General features: G+C 44.1%; 1 protein-coding gene across 1 annotated transcript in view; it reads right to left on the reverse strand.

The window, feature by feature from the left end:
- The window catches only part of PHEX (phosphate regulating endopeptidase homolog X-linked), a 284,982-nt gene extending 268,895 nt beyond the window's left edge, over positions 1-16,087 (reverse strand). The window contains exon 1 of the mRNA XM_044283956.1: positions 15,722-16,087. Coding sequence (XP_044139891.1) covers positions 15,722-15,845 — 124 coding nt within the window. The 5' untranslated portion in view covers positions 15,846-16,087. The remainder of the gene's footprint in view (positions 1-15,721) is intronic.
- Between the last annotated feature and the right edge of the window lie 3,291 nt (positions 16,088-19,378).

Here is a 19,378-nt window from a genome sequence, read left to right on the forward strand (position 1 = left end):
ACAGAATCAGGGCCATAAATATTGAGTTTTTTTTGGCTGTTAACCCTTGCTTTATTACTGGAAAAAAAGGATTCAAATGGAAATTTTGCCCAAAAATGGGTGTTTTGGCACCGTTTTTATTTTATATTTTTAACACCGTTCATCCGAGGGGTTTGGTCAAATGTTATTTTTATAGCAACGACTTTTACGCACGCGACGATGCCCAATATGTATGGCTCTCAGACTTTGGAGACACTAAGCAGGCATCCTAAAACTGTGGCCCTCCAGATGTTGTAAAACTACAATTCCCACCATGCCCTGCTGATGGCTGTAGGTTGTCTGGGCATGCTGGGAGTTATAGTTTTACAACATCTGGAGGGCCGCAGTTTGAGGATGCCTGCACTAAAACTAATATTTTTTGGGGGAAAAAAAATTGTTTCTGTGTCTCCAAAGTCTGAGAGACATAGTGTTTTATGTTCTCTAGGGGACTGTTGGAGATTATAAAAATTTAGTACTCCATGGAAGTGTGATACTCCCTGAAGCAATCGATAACGCAGAGGCCCGGATGATCGGGGCAAGTGTCACACTGAGTAGTGGTGTCCTTCCGTATCCCCCTCTTGTGACACACTCTGCATCTTTTTTGGGTTCGTCCCTTCTTTCCAGTATGGGGGACCACACCTGGAAAGTGTTGGCCAGGGACGATCCGGGCGCCTCCAGTTCCCGAGGTACTCCGGCCTGCTCTTTCCCGGTCCGAAAAGATCAGGTCTTTGAGGACTGCCTCATAGAATTGGAGGAATGTCCCTGTGCTGCCAGCGCTTCGGGATAGTACAAAAGAGTTGTACATGGCAACCTGCACCATGTAGACCGCAACTTTTTTGTACCATGCCCGGGTTTTGCGCATGGCATTATATGGCTTGAGGACTTGATCAGAGAGATCAACTCCTCCCATATACCGATTGTAGGCGACGATACAATCGGGCTTGAGGACCGTTGCCGTGGTACCTCGCACAGAGACTGGGGTGGTGCTGTTACCTGTGGATTGTGGACAGCATAAGGACATCCCTCTTGTCCTTATACCTGACCAGCAACAGGCTTCCACTGGTAAGGGCACGGGTCTCACCCCTGGGGATAGGTACCTGGAGGGGGTGGGCAGGGAGGCCGCGTTGATTTTTCCGCACGGTCCCACAAGCGAACGTGGATCTGGCGGCAAGGGACCTGAACAAGGGAATGCTGGTATAAAAGTTGTCCACGTACAAGTGGTAACCCTTATCCAGCAGTGGGTACATAAGGTCCCACACGAGTTTCCCGGTAACACCCAGAGTGGGGGGACATTCTGGTGGTTGAATCCGGGAATCTCGCCCCTCGTACACACGAAATTTGTAAGTGTACCCTGAGGTACTCTCACAAATTTTGTATAGCTTCACGCCATACCTCGCCCGCTTTGTGGGAATGTATTGGCGGAAACTGAGTCTCCCCTTGAACGCAACGAGAGACTCATCAACCGCGACCTCCCTTCCAGGTACGTAGGCCTGCTGAAATGTGGCCCCAAAGTGATCGATGACCGGCCGTATCTTGTACAGCCAGTCATAGGCAGGATCACTTCGGGGGGGACATGCTGCATTATCGGAATAATGCAGACATTTCCGGATGGCCTCAAACCGGGAGCGTGTCATGGCCGTACTGTACAGTGGGGTCTGGTATAGGACGTCCCCACTCCAGTACAGCCTGACACTGGGTTTTTGCACTAGACCCATATGCAGCACGAGGCCCCAAAATGTCCTCATCTCGGCTGCACTGACCGGCGTCCAGCCACCGGGTCTAGCCAAAAATGAGCCCGGGTTTTGAGCGACGAACTGTTGGGCGTACAGATTCGTCTGCTCCACCATCAGATTCACCAGTGGGTTACTGAAAAAAAAACTAAAAAAAGTCTATTTCAGTAAACCCCACTGTGGGAATCTGGATTCCAGGATTGCCAGCGAAATCCGGAATCTCAGGCTCAAAGTCCACTGGGGGACACCAGCTAAGTTCATCGGCAGGGGGCTCCGGTGAACTTATTTGGTGGGCCGGGAAACCAGTACGAACCCCAGGGCGGCTCGTACTAGGGTGGGCCACAGGATCCCTAGCATGTGTGGCCCCTGGCTCCGCCTGGCGGCGTCTCCGCTGCCTTGGTGGCTCATCGTCATCCGATGATGATGAGGAGGATGCGGATGACAAAAGGAACGTGGGGTCATCCTCATCCTCACTGGGGCTCTCAGAGTCGGAGGCAATCTGGGCATATGCCTCCTCGGCCGAGAACACCCGGCGGGCCATGGGTGTGTGTGCGTGTGTATGTGCGTGCGTGTAAACCTTTATTCTATGTGCGTGTGTGTGGGGGCATGGGTGTTCACGTACTAAAAAGTCCAGGCAAAAAAAATGGGCAAGTGTTAGAAAAAAAAAAAAAAAAAAGTTCAAACTTGCTGATCAGCGGTTCAACGCTGATCAGCGGTCGGTGGGGTGGTGGGGCGGGCGATGCGCTAACAGTGGACGGACGCTAAAAAGTGCCGGCCAGTCAGCGCACGCAGAAAAAAAAAAAAGTGGTGGTGGGGGAAGGGTCTGGTGGTGGGGGAAGGGTCTGGTGGGGGGGGGGCTGGTGGTGAGGGGGGGGGCTGGTGGTGGGGGGGATGCGGGGGGGGCAAGTGGCAGGGGGGTCTGGGGTCTGGTAGCTGAAAAAAAAAAGTTTGGAATAAATGTGCTTTTTTTTTTTTTTTTTTTTCTAACTTTTCCCTTCTATCCCTGCCTAAAGGTGCCTCTCCCTCACTGACCCTAACCTACCTGGGTGGCGATGGGTGCAGGAGGGTGATGGATGCCGATTAGGGGGACACAGGAGCTGGTGCTGGACGATGCTGCACGGTCAGGGTGCTGGACAGGAAGAGGAGGGGAGAGAGGAGCGCAGGAAGTTTGAATCTCGCGCCTCTCTCCCCTGCACCAATCAGCACCCTGGACAGCGGCGTTCAGCACCAGGGCCAGCTCCGCCTCTGCAAATCCTCGGACTGCGATTGGTGGTGTAAAATTACGCCACCGATCGCAGTCTTTTTCCGGTTCATCGGGTCACAGGACACCCGAATGGACCGGAAACGCAGAAAACCGCAGGTCTGAATTGACCTGCGGTTTTCTGCGATCGTCGATGCGGGGGGGTCAAATGACCCCCCCCCTGCATTGTTACAGGATGCCGGCTGAATGATTTCAGCCGGCATCCCGTTCCGATTAACCCCCGCGGCGCCGGCATCGCTATTTAAAGCCATGACGTACCGGTACGTCATGTGTCCTTAAGGACTCGGGAAACATGCCGTACCGGTACGTCATGTGTCCTTAAGGGGTTAATATCTGCAGCACTTGTCTCACATGGATCTTATGTGTATCCAGATCTGGAGAATAGACCAGGATGTCATCAAGATATATCACAACAAATCTCCCGATAAGGTGACTAAAAATATCGTTGACAAAATGTTGGAACACCGCAGGCGCATTAGTAAGACCAAAAGGTATAACCAGATTTTCATAATGCCCTTCTGGAGTATTAAAAGCCGTCTTCCACTCATCCCCCTCTTTGATGCGAACCAGGTTATAGGCTCCTCTGAGATCCATCTTGGAGAACCATTTAGCACCAGCAACCTGATTAAAGAGGTCGGGAATGAGAGGAACAGGATAGGGATCTCGGATAGTTATCCGGTTTAACTCCCGGAAATCCAGGCAAGGACGCAGGCCCCCCATCTTTCTTTTTAACTAAAAAGAACCCTGCAGCCACGGGTGAAGAAGAGGGTCTCATGTGTCCCTTAGCCAAACTCTCCGAGATATAATCTTGCATAGCCTTCCTCTCCGGGCCGGAAAGATTATATAACCGGGTTTTAGGTAGTTTTGCCCCAGGTAATAGGTTAATTGGGCAATCATATGGACGATGAGGTGGTAACCCCTGACAACCCTTCTCAGAGAACACATCCATAAAATCTGACAGAAAGGCAGGCAGAGATGTTACAGAGAGTGTAGAGCACCTACTACTCAAGCAGTTGTTCTTACAATGTTCACTCCACTCCACAATCTCCCCGGCCTGCCAATCCACCACTGGATTGTGAGTCACCAGCCAGGGAAGCCCCAATACCATAGGAGCCGGAAGACCGTCCAGGACATAACAAGAGATATGCTCTTTATGGAGGTCCCCTACCTGCAGATGGATGTTATGGATGATCTGAGTTAACTCTCTCTGAGTAAGAGGGGAGGAGTCAATGGCAAAAACAAAAAGTCGATGGAGTAAAACCCAGAGCCTGAGCAAACCGTGAATCCACCAAGTTGACCCCCGCCCCACTGTCCAAAAAGACGGAACAGATCTCAGTCTTATTGCCAGCCTTAACGGTAGCGGACAACAAAAACTGAGACATGCGTATGGAGGAAACGAATACGCCCAGACTGTTATCCTCCGCACAATCTGGGGACTCTAGTTTTCCGGCGGCTCCTTTGTTTGTTCTCTTGGGTTCTGAGGGACATACCTTTACAAAATGACCGCTCCCCCACAACGAAAACAAACCTCTGACCTACGGCGGACCTTTGGAGGATTCACCCGTCTAGTGGCGCCCCCTATTTTCATTGGTTCGACTGGATCATAACAAACCGATCCCTGCCCTATAGAGGCCTCTGTAGAATTTAATAGTCTCTCCTTGAGTCGTCTGTCGATTCTTATAGACAGAGACATAGCAGCCTCAAGAGACCCAGGGACCTCGTATACCGCCAGCGCGTCTTTTAATTTTTCAGACAACCCCTGGCAGAACTGACTCCTAAGGGCAGAGTCGTTCCATAATGTATCAGTAGCCCACCTACGGAATTCGGAACAATATAGTTCAGCAGACCGGTTCTCTTGCCGAAGTCCACGTAGCTTAGACTCAGCAAGTGAGACCCTGTCCGGGTCATCATATACGAGACCCAGGGCTTCAAAAAACTCCTCCACTGATCGTAAGGCCGGAGAGTCTGATGGTAGGGAGAAAGCCCAAGCCTGCGGATCTCCTTGCAGGAGAGAAATTACAATGCCCACCCGTTGTTCCTCGCCGCCAGAGGATCTAGGGCGTAACCTGAAGAACAATTTACAAGCTTCTCTGAAGGTGACAAATTGGTCTCTCCCTCCTGAGAACCTATCAGGTAAAACCACTTTTGGCTCAGGAGTACCTTGGTTTCCCGTAGCAACGGTGGAACCCAAGGATTGCTGCTGCTGCTGCAGCACTGTTGCTTTTAATCCTGCCACTTCAAGGGATAACCCCTGTAATTCTTTCGCCAAAACCGTAACCGGATCCATAGTGGAACAGAAAAATACAAAGCAAAACCGCAAGCAAAAAAGAAGACAAAAAAAAAAGAAATGTCCCTTTTTTTTTTTTTAAATGGCCAGATATACTGTCACGACCGCTATCCCAGCAGCAGTCGTGTCGTACCAGACGGAGGGGAAGGGGGACCCTTATCTAAGGATGGGAAATAGAACGGCCACCCCTGACTAACCCTAAGCTGGCACCTGTCTGCCCTGATACCCTCGACGGGGTGTGAACCCGTGCGGCGAGCAGGATGCCTAAACCCTCAGTCACCCTAACAAGACTAGACTGGGGAAAGGCAGATGGGAGCACTAGTCACCATCACTCATGTCTAGGAGAACAACAGGGGAAGACAGCAACAAACAAACAATCTATAACAGAGAATAGACTTATCCAGTCACGAGCAGAGAAGGTGATCCCAATAACGACAGTCCACGCCAGACAAGAGCTCCACAGCAATACAGTCAAACGATCTCCTTCAAAGGTCAGAATAACACTGGAAGTAAGGACTATATCTGGCAATGACTGCAAGTGAAACTGAAACTAATATAGTAGCTGGGAGTGGCCGACAGGACTCACCTGAGAAGGATGCCTACAAACTCCCAGTCAGGACAAAAAGGTTCACAAGGCAAAACCCGGATGACATACCTTGAACCACAGAGCAAACTCACAAGCTATCGCGAGTAGCAAGTCGCTGCGACCTTCTCCTCCCAGACCTGTCTGGATCAGTCACAGTCGTGACATAAGTTTCCTGTTTTCCGCTAGTGTTCCTGACTCGTATCTGTATTCCTGGACTGTCCTACCTGTTAGATCCCTATCTGCTTGCCTTGATTCTCCTTTTGCCGACCCGGATTGCCTGACCTGTTCCTGTGCTGCCTGCCCTACTCTTTTGCCTGTCTGACTACGCCTCTGCCTCATCCTTCGGTCCTGCACCTCTGGTACCTTTCTCAGGTACCTCCTGGTTCGCCTGGACCAGCTGCCTCGTGTGGGTATCCTCCTCAAGAGGTAGCGACCTGGTGTTCCCCTCGGGAAAGTCTATCACCACCATCAGGGGTACTGTGAAGATCCAGGGGTTTACTTAGACAATGCCCTTAGAGGAGGTAGGACATTTGGCACAGTGACATGTGCGTTACTGCAGCTCAACTCCTATTCAGGTATGTAGTAGCTGAGGTGCAACAACCTGATATGGCTACTACACAGTGGATGGAGCTGTCTGCTTACAGCTTTGTATATAGACTTATTTCTGCCTCCGGCGGCTGCTGAGCGGAGCTGATCAGCCGTGTGTGGGAACCTCAGATATCTGATAATGATGAGCTATTCTAAAGATAGGTCATCAATATTCAGAGCCCGAAAAAACCTTTTAAGAGTTTTGAACAAAACTCCACTAGTGATAAATAATAATAAAAAATATTTATTTTAAAATATTTCTGATGATTTTGTAAATTAAATTTAGTATATTGAAAAATTATATAAAAAGCACATCAATGACATTTGATGTTACGGATTTTTACCTGCCTGATCCTATTGTTCAGGATTAGTGTTGAGCAAATCGAAGTGCACAAAGCTGAACTTCATTGTACTTCGTGGTAACGAATCGATTTTCCCTGAAATGGGGTAAAAGATTTTAAAAAATCATACTTACCTCAGCCGTTTGAGCGTGAAGAGTCACCCCCCAGCCCCCCCCCCCCCCACCATCTTGATTAAAAATACTGCAAAATCCTGTGCGTGGTGACGTATGACGTCACCACGCCAGCAGGCATGATGACGTCATCACAGGCTGTGCGAGATTTTGCACTGGATCTTTAAGTAAGATGACAGCAGCGGGCTCTTAGCAATCAAATGGATGAGGTAAGTATGAATATTATAATTTTTTTTATTATAGACTTAAATATTAAAGTCAGATGCCGCGATCAGCGATAATTGTGGCATCTGAGGGGTACAATGACGTTCCCTATCATTGCACCCACTATTTAGAAATAAATGTGCTTCATGTATTCATCATTAAGAAAATCTTTTTGTAGAATTCGGTGTAGCAGCCAAATCGAATTTTAGAGTCCTTTGCTCAACACTATTCAGGATGTTGCCTAAAATAAAAATGTGGATGATATATGCCTTTATGTGATGCTAAGCGGCTGAGCTAAGAAGTGGCTGGGATATTTTGTAGGGTGTTTTTGGTTGTATTTTGATTAATTTTTGGAGAAAAACTTACGGTAATTAAAAAAAGTTCTGATTTAATAAAAAAAATTAAATTTGTTTACCAATATGCTGAATATGTGTTAACAGCCTAACTTCAAGGAGTTAAAGTCATAGTAACTACATAATTGTTTGCATATGCTCACAACCCCTAAACTGGTAGTGAAATGGTTACAGGGAGCTTGGCGTCATTGAGAATTCCCACTGAAAAATACATAAACTGTAAATGATACCTCCATGACAAAAAACCTCAAACTTGTATATTATTGCTGCATATTTTCCTTAAAACGCAGGAAAAAGCACTCTCAAAAGGACAATTATTTCCCTGAGGGTCTTAGATTAATTACGTTTTGCATAGTTTTAACCAGCGGCGGCATCGAAAGTGGAAGATTGACTCTCACGGAGCAATGTAGAGGTATCTTCTATTGGAGATCCCTCTTTGCATATCATTCACCGACATTGCTACTACATCTTCTCACTCAGCTGGCCTCCTAAAGGGGAGAATGATGCCGTAAAGTGCGACATAGAAAATGGTCAATGTGTAAATTCATCAGGGCAGCAATGACAGAAATACAGATGCAGCAGACCTTGGTGCTTAGATGCGCTTTCCTTAGGACTGCAGTGAGAAAGGGACTATCACTAATCCTGTGCTAGGCAGCCAATATACTCGTCAGATCTGATATGTTTCTGTAATGAATCTCATGGGAAGAGGGAGGCATGAGGTCACCGTGACCATGCGACACACACTGAGCAGCCGAGAAATAAAAGGCATTAGGCAGTGTAATGTGATTGTGGCCGGTAATGTGGTTCTGTTGTCTTCTACTGTGTGAACTTCAGCCTGGCACAGATTCTGCAGAGCAATGCAGAAAGCTCTCGTCATATGTGGTGCGTTTGATGTGATTTCTGAAGAGCACTTCCTGTCACAAAGCCCGATTATCTGCTACATTACTTCAGATAGGGTCAGTCACGCCTCAGGAGACTGAAAAAATATTTTGACAGGCATAGAATGTGCCACAATAAGGGTCATTCATCAAAGACGTCTGCATGCAGAGCAAGGCCAGAAACCTGACGCACGAGCCGCGCACTTGAGTTACCGCTACCTACCTGTCTGCTTTGTCTATAGCCTCCTTTTAACTGGGCAGTGATTGAGTTCTCGCGGGCTGCTTTATTCAAAGTCGTTTATATTGCATTGCAATATAATATATTTTATTAAACATTGGCTGACATGGTACATGATACATCGCTAAGCTCATTGATGTTGCAGATAACACTGATTGTAAATGTACTTATTCTATTTCCTGAACGTGATTGTGGGAGCGGCCATCTTGCCTGAGCTGTTCCTACCAGCATTTAGAAAGCATTAAGGCGTTTTGTGCATGACGGATCCGTTCAGATAATACAACCGTCTGCATCCGTTCAGAACGGATCAGTTTGTATTATCTTTAACATAGCCGAGGCGGATCCGTCTTGAACACCATTGAAAGTCAATGGAGGACGGATCAGTTTTCTATTGTGTCAGATTGTGTCAGTGAAAACGGATCCGTCCCCATTGACTTGCATTGTGTGCCAGAACGGATCCGTTTGGCTCAGTTTCATCAGACGGACACCAAAACGCTGCAAGAAGCATTTTGGTGTCCGTCTCCAAAGCGGAATGGAGACTGAACTGATGCAAATTGATGCGTTCTGAGCGGATCCTTTTCTATTCAGAATGCATTAGAATTGAACTGATCCGTTTTGGACCGCTTGTGAGAGCCCTGAACGGATCTCACAAACGGAAAGCCAAAACGCCAGTGTGAAAGTAGACTAAGAAAAGCGCTTTTACGGCAGCCACATAGGCCATAGACACAATGGTCAGGAGGGGACCTCATTGACTTCTATGGGAGAGTTTTCTAGGCATTTTCTGTGACCTGTGCAGAGGTCATTGTATGGGGAAGGAATAGATAAGATCCAACAATCACCTTTTGTGTATGATAAATCCTGTCTTATCTATACACAGAGGTGATATCATTACAGAGAGGTTTAGAATGACAAATAAGCAGCTAACTGCAATAAAGTGATCTGTACAGACCAAGAAGTTCTACCTGTTCTTAGGCTTAGTGGCCATTGCAAAAACTGCAGGGTTTTATGTTTTTTGTTTAAATATAGATTTTCACTAGGAAAATTTAAAATATAATCATAAATTATCTAAAAATATAATAATAAAAACGTGATTTAAACAATAGGTCACATTCCCTTTAATGCATGACAAAAATCAGTCTTTATAGCACCCCCTATAACTTTCTCCACTGGGTCCCAATGTCTGTTTCTCTGATTCTTTGTGCTTTTTTAAGCAATTTATCAATTCATTCATTGATGTAATTCATATTAAAGAGGTTCTCTGAGACTCTGAGACTGAGAACCTATGTGCATGTTACAAAAAAAAGAGACTCATACTGTATGTCACGAGAGCAGCAGGTCCAGCTCAAGCTCCTGTCTCTGTTGCTTCCAGTCCCTGTTGAACTGGAAGCATGACATACCATTTACATGCATGTCACCGATGCTGACCACTTTATGGCCTCAGCAGGGTCCACACTACCGCTGAGCTCAGTGGTCATGGGAATTCAGCACTGGAACTGGGGCACTCATGACAGGTGAGTATTTTATTAACTTTTACACCCAGCCTGGACCCCTGACCATGGGTTTCTGTTCTTGGAGAACCCTTTAAAGGGGTTAGTTAGAGACATTAAAACATCTCTGAGGGAAAAAAGAAGAAATGTGATATAGTAACATAACAAGTACTGCTTACCCAGAATATTCCCCGCCAATCCACCACCACTGCTCTGGTGCTTGGCTACAGCGGTCAAGTGTAGGAGGCTGTTATCCAGCAGATTTCCAGGTGACCAAAATGTCTAACTAAATTCACCTAAGCAAAGTAGGTATGGGTCTACTTCAACATCATCTCAGTCAACATGACAAGATGACCTCGCAAGAACCTTGTGCCACCCTGTACAATGAATATACTCTATTACCTCTGCCCCAATATACTGAAACAAGTATAATGTAGACTTATTGGTATATATTAGTGGGATTGCACTTGTGTATGTTACTGAGATTTTTATTTTATTTCAACAGTCATTATACAAAATGTAAAGAAGTATTTCCATTTCAAACATTACAGATTATATATCAGGATACACCATAAATGCCGGATCCAGGCCTCCTTGGATGTGCCATCCAAAGGTGATCAGAACTACAGAAATAACTAAGCAGGCTGAGCTATGCTGTTTCTGTAGCTCCTATACAAGCAAATGGGAAATGCTGAAACACAGAAAGCTATTCTGTATTGTTATCTCCCAATATATGGAAACAATGTAGCTCGCAGTGTTGCGCTATTTCAGTAACTTCCCTTCACTTGTATTGGAACTACAGAAGCAGTGTAGCACAGAACGCCCACTTGGCCCTTTCTGTAGTTCTGAGCCCCTCTGGATGCTGCATTCAGGCGAGACAAGGTTGAAAGGGGGGGTCTAGGTCTAAAATGGAAATCCCTCTTTAGGTCAAAAATTGACATTACACTGTCTTCCCCTTGACGCACATGAAACTGAAATTTTTAAGCCAGAGTTTCCCAACCTCTGTCTCTCCTGCTGTTGGAAAATGACAATGCCCCGTATGCCCCGAGAGTCTGCAACCTGTAGAAGGTTGTATTTTTGCACATCTGGAAAGCCACAAGCTAGGAAACATTGATGGCCAGAGATGGGGTTCTTTAGGGCCACCAGAATAAATGATTCTAAGGCCTCATGCACACGACCGTTGTTTAGGTCCACATCCAAGCACACCTCAATGGGGCCGCAAAAGATGCAGACAGCTCTCCGTGTGCTGTCCGCATACGTTGCTCCATTCTGCGGCCCCGCATTGGGGACAAGAATAGGCATTATATTGACGGCCACAAATTGCGGAAGGCACACAGGCGGCTTCGGTTTTTTGCGGACCGTGTGCATGAGGCCTAAGGACCCTCTTTGATACAGAGAATTTAATGCCCTCTTTCCATTGAATCATAATGTTTACACACAAAACATATCATCAACAATCTAATAGATTATGTCACCCAACTTACTAAAAATTGACCCTAATGGCAAGTGATTTGCTATGTATGAATTCAGCTGGAAATGGTTGTGTCAGTTGGGCCACTGGAGGATATCCTCTCGTTAATCCTGATCATTAGCTGCCTTAGGTTACTTTCACACTTGCGGCAGAGTGATCCGGCAAGCAGTTCCGTCATCCGGAGAAACGGATCCGGTATATATTTTTTTCACATTTTTACTGGTCTGCGCATGCAAGGATGGATCCGGCATTGCGGTATTTTTAATGCCGGATCCGGCACTAATACATTTCAGTGTATATTAATTCCAGATCCGGCATTCCGGCAAATGATCCGGAATTTTGGATGATGAGAATACCACAGCATGCTGCGGTATTTCCTCCGTCCAAAACGCCGTTCAGTGACTGAACTGAAGACATCCTAAAGCATCCTGAACGGATTTCTCTCCATTCAGAATGCATGGGGATATACCTGATCAGTCCCTAGGACGGAACTCAGTGCCGGAAAAGAATAACGCTAGTGTGAAAGTACCCTAATGTAAACTAGTGCAATAAAGGAACTGTCACATGGTTTAGAGATTGTGATTCTCTTCACACCTAAGCATTTGTCCATGATTAGAGCCTTTACAGGAAGAACTTTCAAATAGACTTAGAATATGAAAGGAAAGTTTTCTGTTGAAGTTATGGTGACATAAGAAACTTCAGACTCCTTTTGAATCTATATATACATTTATATTCACACTGCAGCCATCATTAATGTTATGGCTGCTCCTTCAGAAATGGGCAACATATTTCTATGAATACAAATACATTATTGCCATTTATATTGTCCATTATCAAAGCTCTGCAGAATTCACTAACAGTCTAACACCTCATATTTAGGCATGAAGAGAAATATATTTTACTGATCGAAAAGTTTAGGCAGATTTTATAGAGAATGTTGTAAATTTGGATTGCACATCAGAGCTGGAACTTTTTTTGGAATTGATCCCATGGAAGTGTTGGAGTTATTACCTCCTTTGTGCAAGAAAGACATATCAGAGCTTGAGAGGATTCAGAGGAGGGCAACTAAAGTAATAACTGGAATGGGTGGACTACAGTACCCTGAAAGATTATCAAAATTAGGGTTATTCACTTTAGAAAAAAGACGACTGAGGGGAGATCTAATTACTATGTATAAATATATCAGGGGTCAGTACAGAGATCTATCCCATCATCTATTCATTCCCAGGACGGTGACTGTGACGAGGGGACATCCTCTACGTCTGGAGGAAAGAAGGTTTGTACACAAACATAGAAGAGGATTCTTTACGGTAAGAGCAGTGAGACTATGGAACTCTCTGCCTGAGGAGGTGGTGATGGTGAGTACAATAAAGGAATTCAAGAGGGGCCTGGATGTATTTCTGGAGAGTAATAATATTACAGGCTATAGCTACTAGAGAGGGGTCGTTGATCCAGGGAGTTATCTGATTGCCTGATTGGAGTCGGGAAGGATTTTTTTCCCATAAGAAGAGGAAAATTGGTTCAACCTCATAAGGGTTTTTTGCCTTCGTCTGGATCAACTTTGCAGGATAACAGGCCGAACTGGGTGGACAAATGTCTTTTTTCAGCTTTATAAACTATGGGGCACATTTATTAAGGCTGGCGTTTTAGATGGCAGTCTTAATAAAGCCCCATAGCTGGTGCAGGATCCACCGAAGTTATGAAGAGGCGCAGGCCTCTCCATAACTTTGGCGCATCCAGCGTCAGTTCTAAATGTAAGACAGCTTTGTTGCTGCCTTACATTTAGACCATTTTCTTTGCCTAAAACAAGCATAGAAAAATGACGAATGAGACAGGACTGCTGGCCCATCCTCACCACATGCACAATTTTAGACCTTGCGTGAGCGGGTCAAAGTGGCCACGTGTGCCTGAAATACACCATCGGCGTATTTCAGTATAAAAATTCACCCCCTATCTTACTATGTTCATTATACATGGTCCTACTTGAGCTGCTATGCACTGATCCCTTGTATCTTTCCGTTATTTTCTAACAATGAATATCCCCCATTAAGTAACTACATGAACTTTAAAGGTTTGGCTACAACACAGGACGTGACTAAGGAAGAAAATTAAAGAGATTTTGAACGGTGGTACATCCTCCTAACTCAAATTCATGAGCCAACATCCACCAGCAGACAGGACAGTGGGTACAAAGCTAGAATACATGGCAACAGTGCTACCAGAACAGTGGGGCACAGCGCCGCTGCGCATAGCTACACACCCACCACCCGAACCATTTGTAGGCTTGTATTTACAGGACCTATAAAAGTAACAATAACTGTTAAAGGGGTTCTCTAGGGCTTTGCCTATATTCTCTGCTTCATATAACCAATGGAGGCAAAAGAGTTTCAGCAGAACTTACCCTTCTGTTGCGCTGCCGATTCGGCGACTTCAGCTTTAATCTCATGACCGCCTGACTGGCTTCATGCTCTTCTGTTGAATTCTCGAATGGATATGCTCCTGTTTCTTTCTGTTCAGTTGCATAATGTACATGCAGCTGAACAGAAAGAAAGCATCTGTACTGCCAAAATTGCTGAATCGGCGTCATAACTAAATAGGTAAGTACTGCCGAAACTCTCTTGCTTCCACAGATTAGCTGAAACAGACAATTCAGGAAAAGCGCCGGAGAACCCCTTTAACAATAATCAGAAAAGATTTTGTTTTTCCGCTTACTTATATAGCTTTGTACAGAGAATGCCATCTCTCACATTACTCCATGTCCCTAGTGGGGCTCAACATGTATTTGATCCATTGGTCATGGCAGATTAGGGATTTACTAAGCTAAATATTTTAGGATTCAATCATTATTGTATGGCAAATGCATGCCCAGCGATGCCAAGTGATAAACGTAAAGTGATCAGAGGGATTTTCCCATAAATAAATCATTCTAATAGCTGTAGAAATCTTTGCAAAGTACGACCAATACAGAAATCACTGTATCTATATCTATCTATCTATCTATAGAATATGCATTTTTACATTCAGAACATATCGCAGAGGATTTCTAGGACACATACACAGTTCCACCATATAGCCAGCAATAGGTGCACAAAGCCAGAATTTGGGTGGCAGTCATCATAGTCATTAGTCCGGCCGTTTCCGGCTATGCCGGATACAATGAGCTCTGGCAGGCTGTCCCTCTGCCCGAACAGCCTGCTGGAAGATTTTAGTGCTAGTGTAAAACTACCATGTGCCTCCATCAGAAAGTTGGCTGTATGCCTATACTTCGGGATACAGTATGTCGCTAATAGGCTCAGTTGGTAAAAACGTATACCATGTGGCATCCATTTTACTGTATACCCTTCTATCTAATATGCTATTCTATACAATCAGAAAAGTTTTACTGATGTACACATGGACAGAGTTGTGGAGTTGAAGACATGGAGTCGTTGTTGGTAGAAATGCATAAACTCCAACTCCAACTTTAAATTAAAAAGCATTACATGTTGGCATGTATACATGAGCCACATATATACATTATGAAGGAATCCAAAGTTTGGCTTTCCAACTGCACCGCCCTGAATCCGGTGAATGGAGCTCCATGGATAGGTTTAGTGTATACGTCATGAAAAACGCCAAACATGGGCTTTTAATCTGATGAGAGCCTATCCGATTCCAGCATCTGAATGAAAAAGGTACTTCTTCTGGATGTTAGAAAATTATATTCCAGTGGAATTGATGCAAGCTGATGCCAAAATAGTTGTTATAGTATCCATTTACAAGATATTATTCTGAACTGTATTCCTAATCTAATCCCTAATCTACTGTAAATCTTAACCCTAGCATAATGAATTTACCTGTATATGCCATCCCATTGTGAAGCCTAAGCCATAATTTCTTACCTAGATAGATCATCTATATTAAATCCTACAGTACATACAGTAGAAAGCATAATATATATTAATAAATATATATATTTTTTGCAGTATATATTATACCATATCCATAGGCAGTCACTTTTCTTAATGAAGGTATATTATGCATCTATTGAATGTATATATTTATGTTATGTTTCATTCATTTATTTCCTTCGTATTACTTACATCCTTAACTATTTATATTCCCATGTAATTGCTCATTTGACAGAAGTTGGGACAATAGTTACTTACCTAATACAAGCAGTAAAGTAAGGATTCCTGTAATGCATATGAAGATGACCAGGGCTATCTTAATTGTTCTACTTGCAGAACTTTGGTTGCCTGACTTTGATGTCCCCATGTCTTCTCCTTCCATAGACTGCTTGTGAGAGAAGAGAAATGCCCGAGGACAAGTTTCCTTCTCTCGGTAATGTTCCTCTTGAGAGTTTTCAATCACAAACCCATGTTCTGAATGAGCTTCCTGCCCTCACGTCTTCTTCATAGAGTATACATCTTGACAAGTTTTAGTCATCAGACTCTGTATCTCCTCCTTCCATAGAGGGGTGGGGGGAATAGAGCACAATAAAAAAAAAAACAAGGGCTTTCCCTATCCCTCCTCTTCTGGAAAAAAAAACTACACACAGCTCACCGGCTGGGACTTGCCAAAATGAATGGTGACTTTTCATATTCACAACACTTCTGTGGTCTGTAAAGTATGCAGCAGTGCTAGGCTCAGATAGTCTACTTATTGCTTCATATGGTTGGATGAAAATTAAGCTGGAAGAGAGTGTATAGTTTGTGTCAGACACAACTTTCTAGCACTGTGTTCAATGAGAGTTCATAAACTTCAGACCTAGTACGGTTAATCTTTTCCTTATCTCCAGTTGTTAAGCTTCCAGGGTCCAGCTTGCCAAAATATGACATGATTTCTCCTCACGCTACACTCCTCATAGCTTTAAAGGAACACAGGAAACTTTAGTAGAACATTTTTTTCCCACTACTTATGTCTTATGTCTTGGGCTACCTGCGCATAGCAAGTAGTACACACATATTTTCATTTTAATCTTGCGTGGCAGATCCGCAGTACCGGCTAAGTGGATCATTCGAAAATCTCATCTATAAGGTGCGGAAATTGACCTGCCATTTAGATTTTGAAATCCTCAGCATGTCAATTTTTGCATGTGGAATTTCACAGCGGGCAAATCCACGGCAGAGTCTTTACGTAGCACATGCGGAGGATGACACGGATTGAAAGCAGAAACGCAGTGAAATTCACACCAAAATCGGACTCAAAAGCATTCATCTGTACAGGGTTTATGCACATGAACGATTTTACCTTTGTCGAGTTCAGCAATCAGTGAAAAATGGACTGTCCTTCAGTGGGATTCACTTTTTTTTACTGACCCATTGACTTTAATAGACAGGTCCTGTGTGAAAAATGCAAATTATGAAACTTGCTACATTTATTTCAGTCCTGGTGCTGACTATTTTAAACAGATAATTTGAGATAAATCGATAGATAGATAATCTATATATATATATATATAAAGACGGATGTATATATATGCGTGTGTATCTATGTTCTGCCATCACTCAAAAACGCAACCATCAATTTCAACTAAACTTGGTATACACGTCCCTTGCTACCTGGAAGAAATCTTGTGGGGGTCTCAGCTCTCTAGGATGTACCGTTCCTGATATATTCCCCAAAAATGACCTGCATTACATACAAGCCTGCCAGCCTTTCTCTTCATATCCCAACTGACATACACACGGTCACATGTCCCTTATCCGCCAATAGAAGCTCACAGGCCCTTAGTCTCCACATACACACAGTTTTACTCCAGGTTTCCATAACAACCCAGCCATTTTTCTTCACTGCTGTAGGTCAGCTTTAGGCTAGGGCTACACGACGACAATAAGTCGCACGACACATAGGGCACAACTACACTGTTACATGTGTCGCACGACATTGATGTCGCACCAATGTCGTGTGACAATTTTTAAAATGATAGTCTATGGTGTTGCGCTGTGACATGTGACATGCTGCGATGTGACAGTTACAGAAAAATCCATCTTGGATGGATTTTTTGCAACTGTCGTGTCGCAGTCGCAGCATGTCACATGTCGCAGTGTGACACCATAGACTATCATTATAAGAATTGATGAGACAAAATGTTGCATGACACATGTCGTCGTATAGCCCTAGCATTAAATGGGCAGGGTGCTGTGGAGGTCACTGTTAAAGGGCGAGGCTCTGTGGAGGTCACTGTTAAAGAGGCGTTCACTGTGGATGTTACTGTTAAGGGGGCAGGGGCCACTATTAAAGGGGCAACTGCTGTGGAGGTCACTGTTAAGGCAGCGGGGTACTGTGAGGTCAATGTTAAGGCAGCAAGGTACTGTGGAGGTCACTGTTAAGGGGGCGGGCCCCTGAGGAGGTCAATGTCAAGGAAGTGGGGTGCTGTGAAACTCACTGTTAAAGGTCCGGGCTGCTGTGAAGGTCAAAGTTAAGGGGATGGGCTGCAGTGGACTGTTAAAGGGGTGGGGTGCTGTAGAGGTCACTGTTATGGGGAATACTGTCGATATCTTTTAACGACACACACAAACATTAAATTAAATAGATGAAATATACCCGTGCGAAGCAGGGTCCTTCTGCTAGTAGATAGATAACAGTTAGATAGATAATAATGAGATAGATAATAGATGATAGATAATAGTTAGATAGATAAAAGCCAATCTTAAAAATCCTCCTCCCAATAAAATAGTGACTGCACGGTAAATAAAAAACCATCACTATTCGACTCTCTAACCCTGCAGTCGCTATTTTTAATACTGGAGTACATGCTTTGCATCACATTTACCAACTGTTTTACATACGTTCCTAGTTCTTTTTATGCCCTGCCCTACAAAGGGGTTTGACTTTGCAAGAAAGGGGTGTGGCTTCCTGGGAAAGGGACATTGCCTAAATGTGCCTACAAGTGCCAATATTTTAGCTTTTTTTTGCGCACAGACTTTATTCCTGGTTCACAGACAACATTCTGGCACCTGGACAAATGTTTGGTGCAGGGACAGAATTCAAGCATAAATCTGGGTCAGGATTTGAGATACTCAGATCCACAGGATATAACTTAATACCTGGAATACCCCTTTAAGATCTATAGTAATGTCACCTTCCAGGACTAGTGAGGACTTGCAAAATTCAGCCCTATCAGAATGTCCCAGTTTTGGGCATGTATCCATTTTAACTTCTAATTTCGTTTCATGGAAATCTGAGTTGCACTCACCACAGTAAAACTTCACTGACTACCCAAAATTGCATTAAAATCTGTTTTTCTAAATATATGTACACACACTCTTCCTTTGCATGACAATTTAACATAATGTTCAACTTTGCTCTGCTGGAGCCTACCCGCCTACCAAGAGGCATTCATTTATCATTCACATAGCTCAATGGGGGTTTATTTTTGCCAGACAAGTTTTATTTTTTAATGGCCCCATTTAATATTCATACAATGTCTTGGGAAAGCTGGAAAAAATATTTATGTGGTAAAATTGTAATAAAACCCCACGATATTGCCATTGTTTTACAATTTTCGTATTTACGGCATTCACTGGGTTGTGAAAATGAAATGTTACAGTACCTTCATTCTGCATGTCAGTACAATTACAGTGATGCCAAATTTATATCGATTTTATTATGCTTTAATGCTTTAAAGAGATTTTTAAAAATTTGAAAAAAAAAATCTTTGTATTGCCATATTCTGATACCCATAACTTTTTATAAATTTGGTCTAGTTGCAGTGCAAGAGCTCATTTTTGCGGGGTGATCTGTAGTTTTTATTGACACCACTTTTTTTGGAGGCAAATCAACCCAAAAAGTCAACTCAGTCATTTAGATTTTTTTCCATT

Source organism: Bufo gargarizans, chromosome 3 (assembly GCF_014858855.1).
Source record: "Bufo gargarizans isolate SCDJY-AF-19 chromosome 3, ASM1485885v1, whole genome shotgun sequence".
In the NCBI taxonomy this organism is placed as follows: domain Eukaryota; kingdom Metazoa; phylum Chordata; class Amphibia; order Anura; family Bufonidae; genus Bufo; species Bufo gargarizans.